Below are 17268 nucleotides of genomic sequence, written 5' to 3'. Positions count from 1 at the left end.
AGGAAAGCATCAATGTGCAGTGAGCTGAGCCCACTTATCACAGTATGAGGCAGTGTCAGGTTGGGAGGGAGTTACAGGGGGCCAGAAGGAAAGGCACACTCACAGAGCTCTCCTGGTACAAGGCACCACTGTGAACTGCATTCCTTCTTTGGAGCAGCCAGCTCCAGGAGGCCCTTAGCATCATAAATGGTGGCAGAAGGCAGATGAGCTGCCCCTTGAAAACATCTGGCCCAGCTCTGCTAGGTCTCCTCGTCCCAGAGACATAGCTGCTTCTGAGGCACATAGTAATCAAAGGTGTAGCCCTTCTGGCAGCTGCGGATGCCACATTTGTAAGAAGAAACCTTGCCCCCAGCATCGCGGCTCTTGCAGTACTTCAGCATGCACGGGTACCACTCGATGCTCAGTGAGTAGCTGCAAATGCAGGGTTTCCAGCGGTCTGTGCACAGCCTGCAACGCTGCAGGTCAGGGAGATCAGATGTCTGCGGCAGGACCTCGAACATGGAGCCATCCACCCCTGTGGGAGAAAGCAGAGCCATCACTCAGCGTGCTGCCGAAAGGCAAGGCCAAAGGAGAGAGCCACCAAAGCAAGTGTTGCTCTCTCTGCACAGCTTCTGGGACAGTTGAGGAGAACGAGGTTAGACAGAGGGCATTTCCGGGGGCTGTTTGGACACGAGTCTGAATAGGAACCATGGGAGAAGAAGGGCCCCGGAGAAAGTAAGTCAAAAGATAGACAACGTGTGTAAAAACCATATTTCTTTCAGGTGACGGACCAGGTGACAAGTGACCTTGAGACATTTGACATTATGTCAAATGACTCCTAATTATGTTCATTAGGAGAGCACCACCAAAACAAGTCAGCTATGCTAACAGAGTAGTGCAATGTGATATGCAAGCGAGCAATACACATGCCTTATCCACCATAAAGACAGTGAAAAAGAAGCCAAAACGATCTGTGCTGATCACCAGAAACCTGGCAGGAGAGATCACAGCAGTGCCAACTTGCTGGTAGTAGCAGTTCCAATGAAACCAAAGGAAACTTACCTTTCTCCAGCCAAAACTTGACATCTTCTTCTCGGGTGTAAATTGCTTCTTTGGCCTCTGCACAGACATTGTGGATGTGTGAGCTCAGCTCGGCCCCCTTGCTGAAGTTGACAGCTACATCCATGCTGAGATGCTCCAGGCCCCGCACCTCCTCAGCCTGCCGCACTGTCCTGGGATTTTTCTGCAAAGGATGAAATAATGAAAGCTTGAATCCTGGTTGCAACAAATTATTCCTTATAGCATGTCGTGATTTTATGCCAGCACAAGACAACCTGCAAATGGATGTTCCTCTGTAAATGCACCTGCATCCTATCTGGATGGAAGGCGTTTGAAAAACTTCTTGTTGATACTGAAACTGATGAGAGTTTATCACTGCCCTGGTTTGCCTGTGATTGTTTCTCAACGTTTTGCCATGATGAATGATCCCTAATCAGTACATACTTCATTGGGCAACGTGGGGCAGGGATTTTCATGGTGATTGCTCTAGCCATCCACCTACCCTTTGGTATAGACTAGGCTGAACTAAACCATGCCTCCGTCTAGCATATTAGTAGAACAGGATCAATACTATTGATGAACTTATTTTAATACCAAGTCCCTCAAGCAGGAGGGGTGGTCAAAGGTGGGTCTAACAGCTGAACAATCGGGCAGCTGCCTGGGAAGGGTATCCAGGCAGGACAGCTCTAAGAAACCCTGGGTGGACTGGAGAACAGAGGTGGCACCAAAGCCAGCTGCAGGCTGCCTCTTACCTGCCGCAGCTTTGCCATAGACTCACTAGGGATGATCTCGTTGCGGTGAAGCCGCGTGACGAAGCAGAGCGCTTGGAACTGGCTCTGGCCCCTCTCCAGCTCCCCTAGGATTAAGGCACGGAAGATCTTCACCTCCTGACAAAGAGATAAATAGAGTGAGAGTCACAGGTCTTTGGCATCACTGGGGTGAACCGAGAAGTCAGGGTCAAAGAGAAAGGCTCCAGACAAAATAGCAAAGTCAAAAGTCTCATACTACTCCTGCCTGAGCACAGGGGTGTAGTCCCAGGTTCAATCCCACCCAAAAGCCTGCAGCATAATAACTGGTGTCCGTAAAGAAACAATGGTTTTCACAATTCCACTGTGGCAAGGACAAGTTTCTGCCAGGTCGCATCCCACATCCATGGCTTCCTCAAACAACAGCTGGGGGTTTCTCTCCTTTGCCAATAAGGGAGGCAAGCCTGCAAGGAGCCTTGTTTCGTTTTGCTAAACAAATATCACATAGCCATTATTATCTCCATGTATTACTTAGGACAAGCAATCCAAAGTTTCCTCTGCTGCCTTCCTGTACTCGCTTCTGAGCGACCGGTATCCTGGAGAACAAACTGTTCCTTTCTGAACCCAACAGCATGCGGAATAGAAATGAAAGTCAAATTGTTAAAGCCAGAAGGAACCCATTATGATCAGCTGCAGCTGACCTTCTTTTCTGACTGGGTCAATAATTCTGGCATTTTAGATACAGAGCTTCTGACACGGATTGTTGTCCATCTCCAAAACCAGCTTGGAAACCAGCCACAGTTACCTTCACGTATACTCACAGAATATGTTGTTCAATAGCAAAACCTCCCCATATCCTGTTCTGGCATAAATCAACACTGATTTCTCTGCAGGTATCAACTCATTTGGCTTCAGGGGCATTTGCACACTCTGTGGGAATGCGCCATCCCCTGTCTTGGTGTCAGACCATACTACCACAAGGGCCAAGCAGATAGATTGGAACCGTGCCTCGTTCTCAGTATGAAGAACAATTACTGCTTTTTGGCACCCACCTGCAGCCATCGCTCTTAATGTCCTCCATGGAAAACTGGAAAGGTATTGGTGGCTAGGGACCAGCAAGCAGAAGCTATACGAAGCTGCCAAGATCATCCCTCTTCTCCTGAGCTATTCCTGTTGTACGGCTCGTAAGCTCGGCTTCTTCCAAACCTCTTTGTGCCCTGAGAAGAACGGAGCCTTTCTCTTTTCTACAAGCTCTAAGCAGTGTCCGCATTGAGTTTTTTTGCAGACTAGCTCATACAGCCCACTATTCCCTGTCTTCTCTTCCATGTCCAGAAGAGAAAAGGATATGCAATTCAGTGCACATCTGGACAGCTGAAAGAACAGCTGCAATCTGGGATGCATTTCCCTCCCCAGGATAGGAGAAAGGATTTGCTGGGTGCATTTGTTGACTGAAAACTCACCACAAGAGCAGGACATGAAGGAGGTTTGGGAAGAAAGAGATACCAAAAATGCTTGTGAAATTACTGTGGAATCATTATTTTTTGACAGCTTTAACAAGGAGAATTCCCACTGAGACATTGGCACCACTGGAATGACCCACGTTCACATCTACGTTTAGTCCAGCTGCCTTCCAGCTGAGCTCTTCTGCTGTGAGCTCCTGTACTGCGCAAGGCCCAAGAGCGAGCACACTAAAACTAGTAGCTGACCTTGGCATATTCTTCAGCTGTGGATTTAATTTTAATTCACTCTGAACAATCAGCATTCAGTCTGGGAAAAGCAAACAGGGACAGCCATGTTTTGCACTTGGGCTGAAAACCTCTACAGGCAGGAGATGAAAAACAGTGCAGTACTTCCCAGGTTGGAGGCAATTTTAGTAAAATGAGAACATGCTGTGCAACTGATTAATCCTTGTGATCCGCCTATTTAAGAATTAGCCCTCAGACACCCAACTCTTTCCTCCTCATGGCTGATACATCCAAGAGATTCACAGCTCTCAGCAAACAGTCCAGAGCTCCCGACTGATACCACACAGCTGCAGGTTCCTCGCTCTGCTTCCAAAGGCCAGAGCCCAGCTGCCTCTGCAGAGTCCAGGCAGAGATAAGCTCCTTCCCGAGTGGGCACAGGTCCCAGGGCGTCACTTCCACCATATACAAATGGTTCCTGGATTCAGTGATGAATTCGGACAAAGGTTTTAAGCATTTGGTTTAAGTGTTTCTGAGTTCCAAGCACACAGGACAGGAAGGACCAAATCTGCGTCATGACAATGCACCAGTGGAGGAAATGAACAGCTCTCAGGTTTGAGACAAGCATCTACTCCCCCTCTCCAAGCCAAGGCAGACACCAGGAACAGGCTCAGAGTGCTCAGGGACACCAGCCACTGCTGTATTGCCCCCAAAGCACCTTGTCATACCACCTCTAGCTCCAGCCTTGCTCCCATCACAATAGCAAGCAAGTGACCCAGGGCTACTGCTCAGCTAGCATTTATCTACCTATCTCTGTGTGCTTACTGATTTAGAGGTTGACGAGTCTACACAACCTCTGGTAAAGATCCCTGCAAAAATCATCAATGAAAAAGCTCATTAGTAGGGGACGGAAGGAGGGAAAGGAGAAAGGCAAGGAAAGGTGGCCTTGCAGTGGGGGAGGTAGAACTGCAGGAGGAAAGAGCAAGGGGGAAGAGAGTAAAGATCAACAGGGTGGTGTCCCATTGCACGACCCATCCTTTCCTCCACTCCCAGATTCTCCTTTCTCAGAAAGGCATAGCTGGTCTCCCTTCTGTCTCCCTGCTCCTGCCCTCAGGCACACAACCAGCCAGCCCTTTGCTCCCCACCTACCTGCCACAGCCCCTTTCAGCCCAACTGAAGAGGCTCTGGAACTGGAGAGGCTCTGCGCCTGGCTGCCTGGACAGGTACATTAAACAGCAAAGCCAGATCTTTATCTAAGTCAGTCTTTCCACCACCCTGCTGATGCTGCTGCCTGTGAGAGCAACTGCCCCAAGTTGCCACCCTCAACACCCGCAACCCCCTACATGCTGGGCTTGGGGCCCCAGAAAGGGGGTCATTTCTCCTCCTTCCTGCATCCCCAGTGCTTCTGGCCCCCATCTCTCTCCCAGCTCTGTCTCACTCCATAGCATCTAAAGGAAGCAACCCTGGCATGAAGAGGGCTCTGGTGTTGTCTGAACTCCAGGTGTCAGGGATTTCAGCACATTTTTTCATACCAAAGAAGGTACATTGGGAAGACAGCAATGGTCCAGGTTTGCCAGGACTGAAACTGCCAGTGAGCCAACGAATGGCTTTAGTCAAGCTGTTTTGTTCAAGGAGCTGGCTCCTATGGCACGTGCTGTTCTGAAGAGAGAAATCCCACCTTTACCTGTCTCCAAGCAAACCCAAAGCAACCCTTGCTGTGGATCTCAGAGCAAGGCTAACACTGTGCCGCATGCTGGCCTGATTTCTGGGAGACACGTACCCTGCAGCGACCACTCTCTCCTGAACAAGAGGCCAGTCTCTTCTTTTCCCCAATCCTGCTTCCTCTCTCTGTCTCAAAGCCTTGCTTGGCTTTCCCTAGTTTCCTGGCTCTCCCTGCCTTGGCTACGCAACCTCAGGTGGAGCAAGAACCAAAGCTTGTCACATCAAAACTATGTTATGCTTCTCCCATGGAAAGAGCCACTGAAGTTTTTCCTACTCAGAGAGCCTTTCCCTCCCCAGCCACCTCGCCTCTTTCCCACCAGCAGCAGTCAGGAGAATCAGTGCCAAGGTGGGTACCTGGCCAAGGCAACAAACGGCACTTTTAATTCTGGGTTTCTGCAAAATTTCCCAGAAGGGAACAAGTCCCAGCAGGACGTTGCCTTTGCAATGCGGGGACTCTCCAGATGAACTCATCACGGGGGTGTTGAGAATCCTTGGCCCTGGCCCGCACTCGTGTGGCGGGTACAGTTACAGCTATTGTTTAGGTTTGGGCGACAGGCGCTTGGTGTAACGGAGAACAACCAGTCCTGCAGCCATGCTCTAACCATGGCACTGCAGGTAATCACAGCCTTGGCTTTCACAGCAAGGGGAGAGCAGCTCCTCTTTCCTAAAGGCAGAAAGGAAATCGGTGCACCGAGCTCCCAACAGCCCAGGCTGCCTGCACCTACCAAAGGAACTGCCAGCAAAGAGTAGCCTGCAAGGAGGAGCAGCGAAATCATCAAACTTCTTCCCTCCTCACACTGTCCTCAGCCATCTCCTCCAGGGACTGTCATCTGGGGTGCGAGAACAATTCAACCTCCATTTCTAGGGTTTTTTCAGTAGAGACTTACAAGCCTGCGTGGTCTAGATCTGAGCCCAGTGTCTCGGCTTCATGTTGAGTGGAGCAAACCAGTTCCCACAGAAATAAATTATTTCAATGCCCTTCTCCCCGCGATCCATTCAGCTTTGCTGCCAAATTTCTCTCCCCTAAGGACATCAGTGCTGCTGTGGGACCCATTTTTGTCTTTGCTGTCGCATGCCTGCTCAGAGCCGGGAGTACACGTAAAGGAGATGTGCTGCTCGGGGCACTGGGTAACACCAGCACTCCCAGGCCCAATCCCTTACCCTGTCAGCAGCCTTTGCTGTGGTCAGGGTCCTGCCTGCACTGCCCCAGGGGAACAGCTACAGCTGGCCAGAAAGTCGTTGTGCTTGTACAACACAGAGAACATGTTATTGCATCCACTCTGGGGGCCCAGCCAGCTGAGTTATCCTGGCTGGGTGGGGATTATAATTTTTAACCTCTGTCCTACTGGAAATGGCTAGAACAAAGACATTTTGGTGCATTTCCTCTTATACTCGGCTATCTATAAAGGTGAATTAAGGATGTGCTGAGAGAGAGGAAAAAGCAAGCCTGTCTTCAGAAGCAATAAGGTTTGACTCCGATTCTTAACAAGCACTGAGCAGCCAGAAATTCCCACAATGCTCTTAGATGCTTAGAAAAACATCCTCTAGGTAAGCATCCTCATGCTCAGCACCCACAACCTGTGGGATGCCTAAAAGTAACTGTTAGAGGCCACTTCTGAAACTGGGTCCCACCTTACAAGTGATTTTCCCAAAGCCGTGGAGCGAGCAAAGGGCAGCTCTGGCCGTATGGCAGGAGTTCAGCCCCCGGCCCCGTACTCAGCTCAGCAGGCTATGGCGTTGCCTCTGCCGGCGGTACAGCTGCCAGCTACCCACACCTGCGTGATCAGCTCCATCAGGAGAAAGCATTTTTAGCTACCCCAGGGTAGCAACCATCATCATGTTTAATGAGTTCACCCCACCCCTCCCACCCTCCCAGAGGGTGCTGAATAACCCTCCTTTTATATTTTTGGTATCTCTACAGAGAAGAGATTGCTTTCCAAATTACACAGATGCAATCTTCAGACAGATGCTTTTCTTATCGCCTGGTCATTTAGCACCTAACACGATGGACCCCTGCTGTAAAGAAATTCTGAAAATACTACCCCAGAATATCACATAACATCAGCTTTATTAACAACAAAACTGAAAGGAATAGCAATGCAAGTGTTAAAATACCATTAGCCATGTCTTCTCCCTTGTGTTTCCAACACAACTTTTCCAGCAATCAAAAGGAAAAAGAAACTCTTCTGTATCTTTGTGCTGACCTTGGAATAAAACCACCCACTTTGTTCTCAGGCCACTGTTAAACAACCAGCAAGATCATGCCATTCAAATTAGACACAACAGTCAGGGTTGCTATTCCCCCTCACGCTTTTTTGCAATACGTTTTATGCCTGACTACTGCACAGGAAAAGAAGCATTTTAATCACGTTCTTTCAAACTGCAAGAAAAGAAATAGCCTTCACTACCACACTGCCCAGATAACATCAAGTCCCAGTTTGGGCTCCCACTGACCAGTTTGTGCTGCATCAGAGAATGATAAAAAAAAAAATGGTGCACTCTGAGGGCATGACTCCTTCAGGTTCAGCTCTGGAGGGGAGGCAGGAGTGGAAGTGAGATGAAAATCCCACCTCTGTGGAAGACCCAACCACTGTTCAAGTCCCACTCAGCTTCCACCAGCATCAGAGCAGAGCAATAAACCATGATCTCATTATAACTCCTTTCTTCTCCAGCCCCTGGTCTAGCAGCAACTCCTTGTCAGCAAAGGAAAAAAAAAACAACAACCTGCCTTTGGACTAAGCCCCTGCAGTTTAAGCCAGAGAAGTGGAAAAATCATTTGTGCAAAAACCCAGCATCCTGGCCAAAGCATGACCACACAATCTAGCTTGGGAAAGCCAGATCAACAACATCAGCTGCTTTTACTAAGGCTAAGAGCCTCAAGACCTTCTCTCTGGAGAGAAGTTGTGTACTGTTGGAGAGAAGAGCAGCACCAGAGCAGAAAAGGGAAATGCCTGCATGCAGCCAGAGCAGGTCAGAAGGGGAAGCCTGGCCAGACAGCTGCCGGCTCACATCATTACTCACTGCACCACAAATTCATCTCCTCGATCCTTTATGTCCTTCTGGCTTTTTCCAGCTATTTTCCAGCAAAGCCATGAAACAGAGAGTGCCAGTACCCCACCGTTCTAAAACTGAAGATTAGGAATGGACTTCTACAAGTCCGATGCTTGCAAAGCCTTCCAGGGACTATCTCCTGTGTATTTCCAGAAGGAGCTGAAGGGATGTATGGAGCTAAGGATTTAGCATATTGAAGTTAAGACACCTTCAGAGAACCTGTCCCCAGAAGCAGCTCAACTATCGTAAGGATGAGAGCAAGCAAAGAGCTAACACATGCTCTGCTGGGTTTGTAGGTGAGATTTGAGAGCAAGCTCCCCTCAAGAAGGGCTGAAGCAAGCGAAAAATACTGAAACAATCAACAGCTCAGGCACCAGAAGTCCCCAGGTCACATCCCAGACTCCCAAAGGGCCTACCTATAGGATCTGTAACGAGCTTGGTTTTCCCTTGGCCAGGACATGCACTGTGGTATGCATGCCTGCAAACTGCAGGCTTAAGAGCTCTTCTTCCCTCCCGTAACTTCCCTGGTGTGCCATGTCTTCTTGCAATTATTTTTTTTTCAAACAGGAGTCGTGGTACTGCTTTCCTGCACGTGTGCTGGAGTACATGGAGCATGCCATCACTTCCAAAATCACCACGGCTTCTGCTAGCATCTCAGAAAGAGGTGATGCAAGAGGGCCATCTAAGAGGCTTGCAAGGATACTGGGACAGAAAAATCTCTGGCAAAGGCTCCAAGGTTCGCAACAGGTTGGGACACAACCTCTTCCTATCTCATGGGTCTGAGCTTCCTCCTGCTGTAAACCAAAGTCCACCTGTGCAAACAGTCTGAACAGAGGGTTGGAACAAGGTAACACTGCTGTGCCACCTGGACAGCCAGCAAACAGCTCTTCCCTGTGCAACAGAAAGTTTGCTGCATTCAGCCAGGCTTGGCATGCTCCAAAGAATGCCACGCTGGCCCAGAAGCTACCATCTCCTGCTAAGAAGCATGGGATCTCGGGCTTCAGCTCAGCAAGTACCACCTCCCTGCAGAGCGGCCACCTCTCACACACTGGGCTGGGAGGAAAGGCTCCCCTTGCAGGAGGGCTGTCCTCAGTCCCACAGACAGCTGTCAGTCAAATGCTTTCCACACCACAAACTGACGCATGTGCTCCCAAAGACAGCAGGAGTTTACCTAAGGAACTAAACGTACCCCACGTGCATTGTGGAGAGATGTCCTAGAGATACAGCAGAGCATAAACATGCCATCCAGAAGTTGGGAACCTGAGACCTCCCCACTGCACAGAGATTCTCCTGCCCTGGCCCTGCTCCATGCCCCGTTGCTGCTGAGCCCACTGTGCAAAATGATGCTACTGGCAACTCAATAAAGAGAAACAGAGCTGCTGGGGTCAGGTCAACTGGGCTTTGCCACTCATCCCATTGGGACCTTTACCATGTATTTTCACCACAGAGGCAGCCCAGGTTACAAGTGTAACACCACTGGGGACGGCAGCCTCCCTAAATGGCTTGGAGCTATACGTGTGAGAACTGCTCTGCAGAGACATCGAACAAAGACCCCAACAGTGCTTGAGGGTGGATGGACTTCTCCCTATGCATGCAAAAGGACTCTCCGTTCCTCAGAAACAGCTCTGGCTCCTGGACCCTCTGCCAGGGTTTTCCCAGGCTCCGAGTCGGTCCCAGGTCCGGAAGGACCTTGTGTACCGCTGTCACCAGCACTCGTATCACAAAAAAAACATGCCAGAGTCCTGACCCGATCCTCTCGCTAAGCCCGTACGCTGACCTGCGAGGCACGGAGGGCCAGAGTTCCCGTGCTGCAGTCTTTCATCTCCTCTAGCTCAACCAGGAATCACCGTGGGAGACCAGACCCGCAAAACATGCTGCGGACTAACTGCCCCACCGCTGCCCTCCTCGGGGCTGGCGGCCCGCGGAGCGGGACAGGCTTTCAGCGCGCACGTCTCCCTCGGGGAAAGCCGAGCATCCCGCTAGCGAGCGCGGACACGCCCCTCCGCGTCCCCGGGACCCCCCGGCACCTTCCCGGGCTCGCTGGGGATGCCTCCCCGCGCGGCGGGCGCAGGCAGCTCAAGCGGGAGCTGCCCGGCGCTGGGACGCGCCGCCGGGGCAGGAGCAGGAGCCGGAGCCCGATCCCGATCCCGATCCCGATCCCGATCCGTACCTGTCTGAAGTCGGCGGTGAGCGTGACGAGGGCGCCGTCGGCCGTGCGCAGCTCCAGGCTGATGCAGTCGGAGCCGCTGTCGGCCTGCAGGCTCTCCTCCGTCACCTGCCCGCCGGGCAGCCGCACCCGCACCCGCAGCTCGGCCCGCGCCGCGGGGCCGGGCGCGCCGGGCAGCGGGGCCAGCGCCAGCCAGAGCAGCGCGGGCAGCGCCGGCAGCCGGCGCCGCGGGCCGCGCATCCCCCCGCGCCCGCCCCGCCGGGGCGCGGAGCCGGGGCCGGCCGCCGCGGGCTCAGGGCAGGGCCGGCATGGGGCGGGGGGGCGCGCAGCGGCGAGCAGGCGCGGGCAGCGCGGAGCGGCGGCGTGGGAAGGCGGCCCGCCGCGTCCCCGGCCCCGGCCCCGCTGGGCTGGCTCGGCGCGCCGCCCGCTCGCCCTTTTCATTCGAGCCCTCGGCGGGCTCTTCCCTCGCCCCCCGCCCGTCACTTCCTTCCCCAGGCCCAGGGACCTGCCCCGCGGAGGCAGCGCACCGCCCCGCCATTAAAGGGCCAGCGCCGGGCCGCGGAGCACGGGCGGGCGCGTCCCCGGGGCCGGCAGAGGCAGCCGGCGCGTTCCGGGAGGATGGAGACAGCCAGCTTCGAGGCTCTCCTGCACTTTGTGTGGCCTTGTGTTTGTTTTTCCCCTTGGGATACACAGCTATCTACAGTTAGGAAGAAGGGAGGGCAGCGCTAACAACAAAGCCCAGCTCCTCCGTCTGCACGAATACACGCAGAGTCCTCTGAACGCGTGGTTGCTGTGAATCAAACGACATTTACATGATTGCTCAGGCTCTCACAGCCGCTGTTACAGGTCTGTTGTGAGGGAAGATGGATGTATTCCTGCCCCCGAGGATGTAAGGCGGGCCACTTCAGATTTTCTTTCACAGGCATGTGGACCAGGGTCACTTCAGACTCTACAGGTCACAGTCAAAAAGCTCCCAATCTGCCCTTCACCCACCCAGTTCTGCAATCACTTCCAGATGGGCAGATGCCTATGAAGGGCCCCTTTGCTTTCAAAAGGTCTCTCTGCAAACACAAAGGTCACTGCGGCAGCAGGATCAGGGCCTCAGAGAAAGAGCTTTGCAAGGAGAAGCACAGAAATAAATAGAAACAACCATTTAAATCCACACTTCCAGGCAAACAGATCACTCTTGTCCCAAGTAGTGCTTTTCGTGAGACCTCACGCAAGTTTTAACCCTAAATTTTCACAGCCTCCCTCAAACAAATTGCCTCCTTGAAATAATTTTCAGGACAATAGCAGTGCTAAAAATAACTTTTTCTTCTTGGCTCTTAAGAGGTACAAACAGGGAAGAAAATAAATGGCTCAGCTCAGATAGAGAAAGACAAGGCGGGCCCACAAGGTAGAAACCTACAGGAAGACAGTTCCTCATGACAAAAGCTGTGATGGAGAAGGCCCCACTCACAATGCATTGATTCAGAGGAGATTATGCAAAAAGACAGGAGGACCCCAGCAGGGGCTGGAAGGAAAACTGCCATTGGGTCAGTGGGCACAAATAACCCTTGGAAGACTTCCAGTCCAAAGGGCCACACTTGCTTCTTGGCTCAAATCGGGAACCAGCCTCCCTGTTGCACTAGGGTTCCATCACGTCCATCAGCTTGCAACTGAGCCCCAAGCACCAGAGCACAGCACGGTCCCGTGTCTGTGCTGGAGGATAAGGAAAGATAAGGCTGCACTCCCTAAAGCCCCACACGTTTGTGGGAAGACGCTCTCCCAGCTATGGGTTTTAGCAGTGTCCACTGTGCACCTGGATCCTGGGGTGCAAGAGGTAATTCAGGATTGTCCTTCACCGTGCTGCCGAGTTAGCAAAGTTGGCTCAGAGTAACTGGTGTTGCTTCTCTCTGGTACCTCCCAGAGCAAAGGAAATCAGAAAGCAGGCTGCCTTGGAGAGAGTTTCCAAGGCTCAGCACCTTGCCAGGAATGCTGTAGTCCTGCAGATTGCAATTGGAGCAGGACACCTTGAATCTGACCTGAGAACAGTAGGTTTGATCCCAGTTCCCAAATGAATGGACACACAGACAAGAAATACTGCAGGCTGGAATTCAAAACATTGGCAGACAACAGAATTAAAAAACAAATAGCTCTTTAGCAGGTAGAGAACAGAAAAGTAACCAGGGAGCACAGGAGGAGACCTTTGCTGAGATTTGAAAGAGACTGAAAGCTGACGAGCAAAAGAGAGACACTGGTGGTCAGCATCCCAGCAGAGACACTGGAACAGTTAGTGGGGGGTGGAGAACTACCAAAAAGCAAGTATAGCTCAAAGATTTTGGGACAGGTCTGAGTGGCCGAACCAATTCTTTACTGGTGTCAATCAGCCTCTTCTACCTCTGCTGTCTGCTAATATGGAACAGCTCTTCATGCACGTGGTCTCTTTTCTGAACCGCAGGAAAGGCAAAACACGCCTTACAGTTCAATGTTCCCGTTGCAGGATCAGTTGCTGAACTGCATTCAGTTTTACTGAACGTTAATGGTCTGGGCCAAGAGTTTCTGGTACGTGTGCACGCTGCAGTCCTTTTACTGGCAGGAAACTGCCATTAAAATACCTCAGCCATCTTTGAGAACAAGGCTAAGGGAAAAAATATGCTGTTAAAAGAAAACACTCTTCACTGTGCTTTGTTGTGACGTTCCAGCCAGGGCAGCGTGTGGGAGCAGGGAATTACAATCTGACATGGGGTTTGCCTTGGTGCCATAGATGCATCCTTTGTCATCCCTGGGGAAAACCACTAGTACTTGGCCAAGCTACAAATCTTCACTCCCTCTTCCTCACCTCAAAACTTCATTTACAGAAGCTCAGCATCACATCGGCACCTTGGAAAACTAGGAAGGGATCAGTGCCCACTAAGATCTGGACTCAAAGACAGCCCTTGCCATAAAAGCTGATTGCCTTAGCAGGCAAGGGAAAAATAGAAATAGGGAGCTTGAGAGATCCTACAGCATCCCACACAAGGCTCTGTGGGTAAACTGCTTGCAAGAGCCCTGCCTTCCCCACATGCAAATTTACCAGGCAAACAAAAATGTTTTTCAGCCACCCTGTCTCCACCACTTACCACCTACTCGCTGTTGTGTGTATGCTGTCAAGCTGGATAATGCATAAATATCTGCATCATCTTCTCCCTTCATCCATTCCAGGAATACATCTGCCTTCTCTCACTCACCGCCACTCCCCAAGAAAAATCCCACAAACAAATCAAAACCAAAAAAAACCCCAAACCCTCTACCCCTCTTAGTCCAAAATCAGGCTGCTGTAACTCTCTCTTATGCAGTCTAGAATGCTTCCTGCCCAGACCCCTGAACACAGGAGCATTTAAAACCAAAGAGAATGAAGGCCCTTTCCCCTTGCTCTTTCACCCCAACATGAGTAATCAGTCAATACTCTAGAGGCCATTAGCATCTGAAGTTTACCGTCCCATGGAGCAGAGAGCAATAACTACTGCTACTTTCTCATCAACTTACAGTAAGCCTCTGTGGCCAGTTTTCTTATTATGAACATGAAACCAAGGTATTTAAAAGACCACAACCACAGTACCACCAATACATCAAAGAGCGAGAACGTTTATTGTGAATGAGCTGCTTATTCTAAGACACAATCTTGGTAATTCAGCGGGGTGCTGGGCTGTGCGAGGCTGGGCAGCGGGGAGGAGCAGCTTGCTAAGAACTGCTCTGCTGCCCACAGCTCCTCCGCATCCCTCGCCTTTGGAGGGGCAAGAGACTCACCTCCCACCTCTGCTGCAGAGCAGCAGGGAGAAAGCAGGCCCTGCACCACACTTCTGCCAGATCTCAGCTGATCTTAGTCCCACACAACTCTGCTGTTGCAGAAACAAACTTTATCACTGCCAGCGTGGTTCCTCTCAGACTGCTGAATCAGCAACCACAGTGGTTCCCAAGAAGCTCTAGGTTCCTCCAGGTTTTCTCTGCCTCTTCAAAAAAACCTTGTTTGTCATTTTAAGTTGCCTTTGTCTCTAGTATCACACACTCTGTTGAAAAGAAATTCAGTGCATAAGGCACGAAGCAGCTAGGAACCCCTGTCTGTCAGGAAAGACATGCCATCCAGGCCGGGCACCCTCAGAAAGTCCATGCTATACCTAACTGCTGGGGCCTTAACAGCAACAACTAGCCTCAAATGTCCAGTCTCAGCCCTCCTCTCGCAACCCCCCTCTTTCCTGGCTCCACTACTCCTTTTAAGCAATGACCCTGGTCCTCAGCCTTTACCTGAGCTCCACTGCAGGCAGGACCTCTTGAGCTTGACTTGTCTCCTCAGCATGACCCTGGACCTGACTTACCATTTCACACTTGCCTGGTTGTCTCTGGATCGTTGGCTGAACCAGTTATCCCCACAAAGCCTGCTCTGCTCACCCTGCCCAGGACCATGCCTGTGTTGGCAAAGATGCAGCCTTGTCCCACTCTGCTCACCTCTAGTGGGGCAGACCCCTCTGGGTGCTCCACAGCAACCAGCTCAGGGAAGGACTATGGGGTCAGTGGGAAAGAGCATGTGGGCTGAGGCTCGTTGGGACAATTAGTGCCTCCTCGTGTGCTCAGGACCCTGATGCCAAGTCTTTTCCAAGCCAAAGCTCAAAGAAAGCACTGATGTCAAGCCATGTTTCTTTCAAGGTGATTTACTGGGCTGTGTCTAATGAACTGTACACAGCACCTTTGCCCTTGCTTGGTTAAGGCATGAAGGAGGTGGATAGAGCCAGCATCGAAGCTGCTGCACGCACCTGTTTTTGTCAATGCAAGAGGTTTAAGACTAGATCACACCCACTTATAACAGACTAGGATTGCCCACAAACTGCAATGGGAAGCAGCAAGATCCTGACCCTGTGGAAGCTGGGAAGCATGATGTGCTGTTGGACAGAAGCAGAACAGGGGCTTGAGGAGGCTTCCCTGTGCTCCTGGGGCAACGAGTTTCTCTGGGAGCTGCTCACAGCACACTCACAGCTCTGCAAGTCCTTTCTGCAGCACTTTCAGCAGGGAAAACGCTGCTCAGCTAGCTCATCTCGGAGGCTGCAGAGCTGAGCAGAAACCCAGGAAGAATCTTGTCACCACAGCCTCTGGCTGTGTGCCCTGGTCAGACTGCTAATCCAGCCAGTAGATCCTGAGAGCCATCCTCTCTCCCAGCGTTTCCCAGGCAGCTTGCCTGTGGCTTACCGTCCCCTGCCCTGGCCTCATCAGGTTTATTTCCCTCGCTGGACTGAGGAGAGCTCTGTGTGCACATAGTGAGAGCCAGGCAGACTTCTCCTTCCAGCACTTTGGCTTACTGGTTGCAGAGACAGAGTTCAGGGCAGTGATGTGAAGGCAAGGGGAAGGAAAACTAGGCTTTTGGTTGTGCTCTTGAAAACCCACTCAGCAGTTGTCCAGAACAGCCTGAGAGATCTGTGTCTTCAAAATGAAAATCAACCAAGAACAAGCTTTTGCTGCCCGTTCGATTTGCAAGTTTCTCATCTTATTTACACTGGTGTTTATCTCAACTGAAGTTGGTGTAACTGAGGTCAGACCCAAATGTTCTGCCTTGATCTCTTTCATCGTCCATCCTTCATTTTCATGCCAAACTCTACTTTTAAAGCTACATGAAAGAATCATCAGTGCTTTTTGAAGGATTCAATCAGGGCAACTATTTTGGAGATCTAAACACATAAAAACCAGCTTTTTACTATTGTTCACAGCACTGCAGAACTTACAAAGCTTTGGGAGAATTAATTGGATTTTTTTTTTTTTTTACTCTCCCAGTCCCTCAACTTGTTGACTAAATCCCAGCTATTATCAGGAATATTACTACAGAGAACCTATGGCTTGATCTGAAGCTCTGGGAAAAGATTTGTGTTGTGGTATTCAGTAGAGATCTTACTGTTACAGAAGGGAATCAGGCTTCAAGTAATTTTTCATTAATTAAAAACTATTCAGCGTCCCTTTTGAGTGTTCCCTGCTGCCCCTCCTGAATGCCCTCCTTTTCTCAGCAATTACATAAAACAAGCTTCTGAATGGTGTTTAAAACCAGCTTTACTATCTTAAAACAATGTCTAGCATCTTCTGTCTCTGACCTGTTTACTACCCTATTCTCTGTCCTGGGCAATTAAAAGGTTGAGGAGTACAGCAGCCTGGGTGTAATTAAATGAGCAGGCCCCAGTGGCAGAGCACTGGGAGGTTAACCAAGTGCTCAACCTCTATAGCTGATGCTAATGCTCTTCCAGGAACGCTGATGTCCTGATTAGATGCACATTAAATGAGATACCATGCTCATTTATGCAGAGGCTAGACGCAGCTGCAGGGAGGATGAGAAAGGCAGAGGACAGAGGAAGGAGAGCAGTCGGAGTGGTTCTTGGCATGTGCAGGAGGGGTTCTGCCCCTTTTCTCTTGAGTAAATTAATGGGAAGAGACTCAAGAGCATGAGCCTGCTCCTGCCGTGGTCTGTGTGACCTGGTTCACAGCTAGGGTGGAATGGGGAAATGCCACAAAAATAATACCCTTGAAGCCACGCTAGGCAATACAGATGGGAATCCCTCGCAGGGGACCTGAGGCCCTAACAGAGAAATCTCTGAACTGTGGGAGCCAGTGGGGATCACCCTCTAACAGCAGTCAAGATCTGAGCTGCCTTTCCTTCAAAAGGCCAAGAGAGCTGGAAGGATCATGTGGAAAAGTCTGTTCTGTCTGAAGGAGAGACTTCAGAGTTCATGCTGATAGTGCAGATTTGGGAGCTGCTGGGAAACACTTGGAAAATCTCCTGTGTAGCCAGCGCTGTCCTACAGCACCTCACAGGGGCAATAGCTGCTTTTGGAAGCTGGCTAATGACTAAGCATTGGCTGTAGATGCCTTC

The 17268-nt window shown here is 50.9% G+C and overlaps 1 protein-coding gene across 1 annotated transcript; it reads right to left on the bottom strand.

Moving 5' to 3' along the window:
• Positions 1-239: 239 nt before the first annotated feature.
• OAF (out at first homolog) lies at positions 240-10847 on the bottom strand. The gene is made up of 4 exons (XM_086627051.1): positions 10410-10847; positions 1791-1925; positions 1042-1222; positions 240-514 (listed from the first exon to the last, which is right to left on the bottom strand). The coding sequence occupies exons 1-4, from the start codon at positions 10845-10847 to the stop codon at positions 240-242; spliced, it is 1029 nt and encodes a 342-aa protein (XP_086483177.1).
• Between the last annotated feature and the right edge of the window lie 6421 nt (positions 10848-17268).

This window comes from Tauraco erythrolophus, chromosome 26, assembly GCF_009769465.1.
Source record: "Tauraco erythrolophus isolate bTauEry1 chromosome 26, bTauEry1.pri, whole genome shotgun sequence".
NCBI classification, from domain to species: domain Eukaryota; kingdom Metazoa; phylum Chordata; class Aves; order Musophagiformes; family Musophagidae; genus Tauraco; species Tauraco erythrolophus.
The sequence above is the reverse complement of the archived record's forward strand: the minus strand, read 5'-3'. Positions and strand labels throughout refer to the sequence as shown.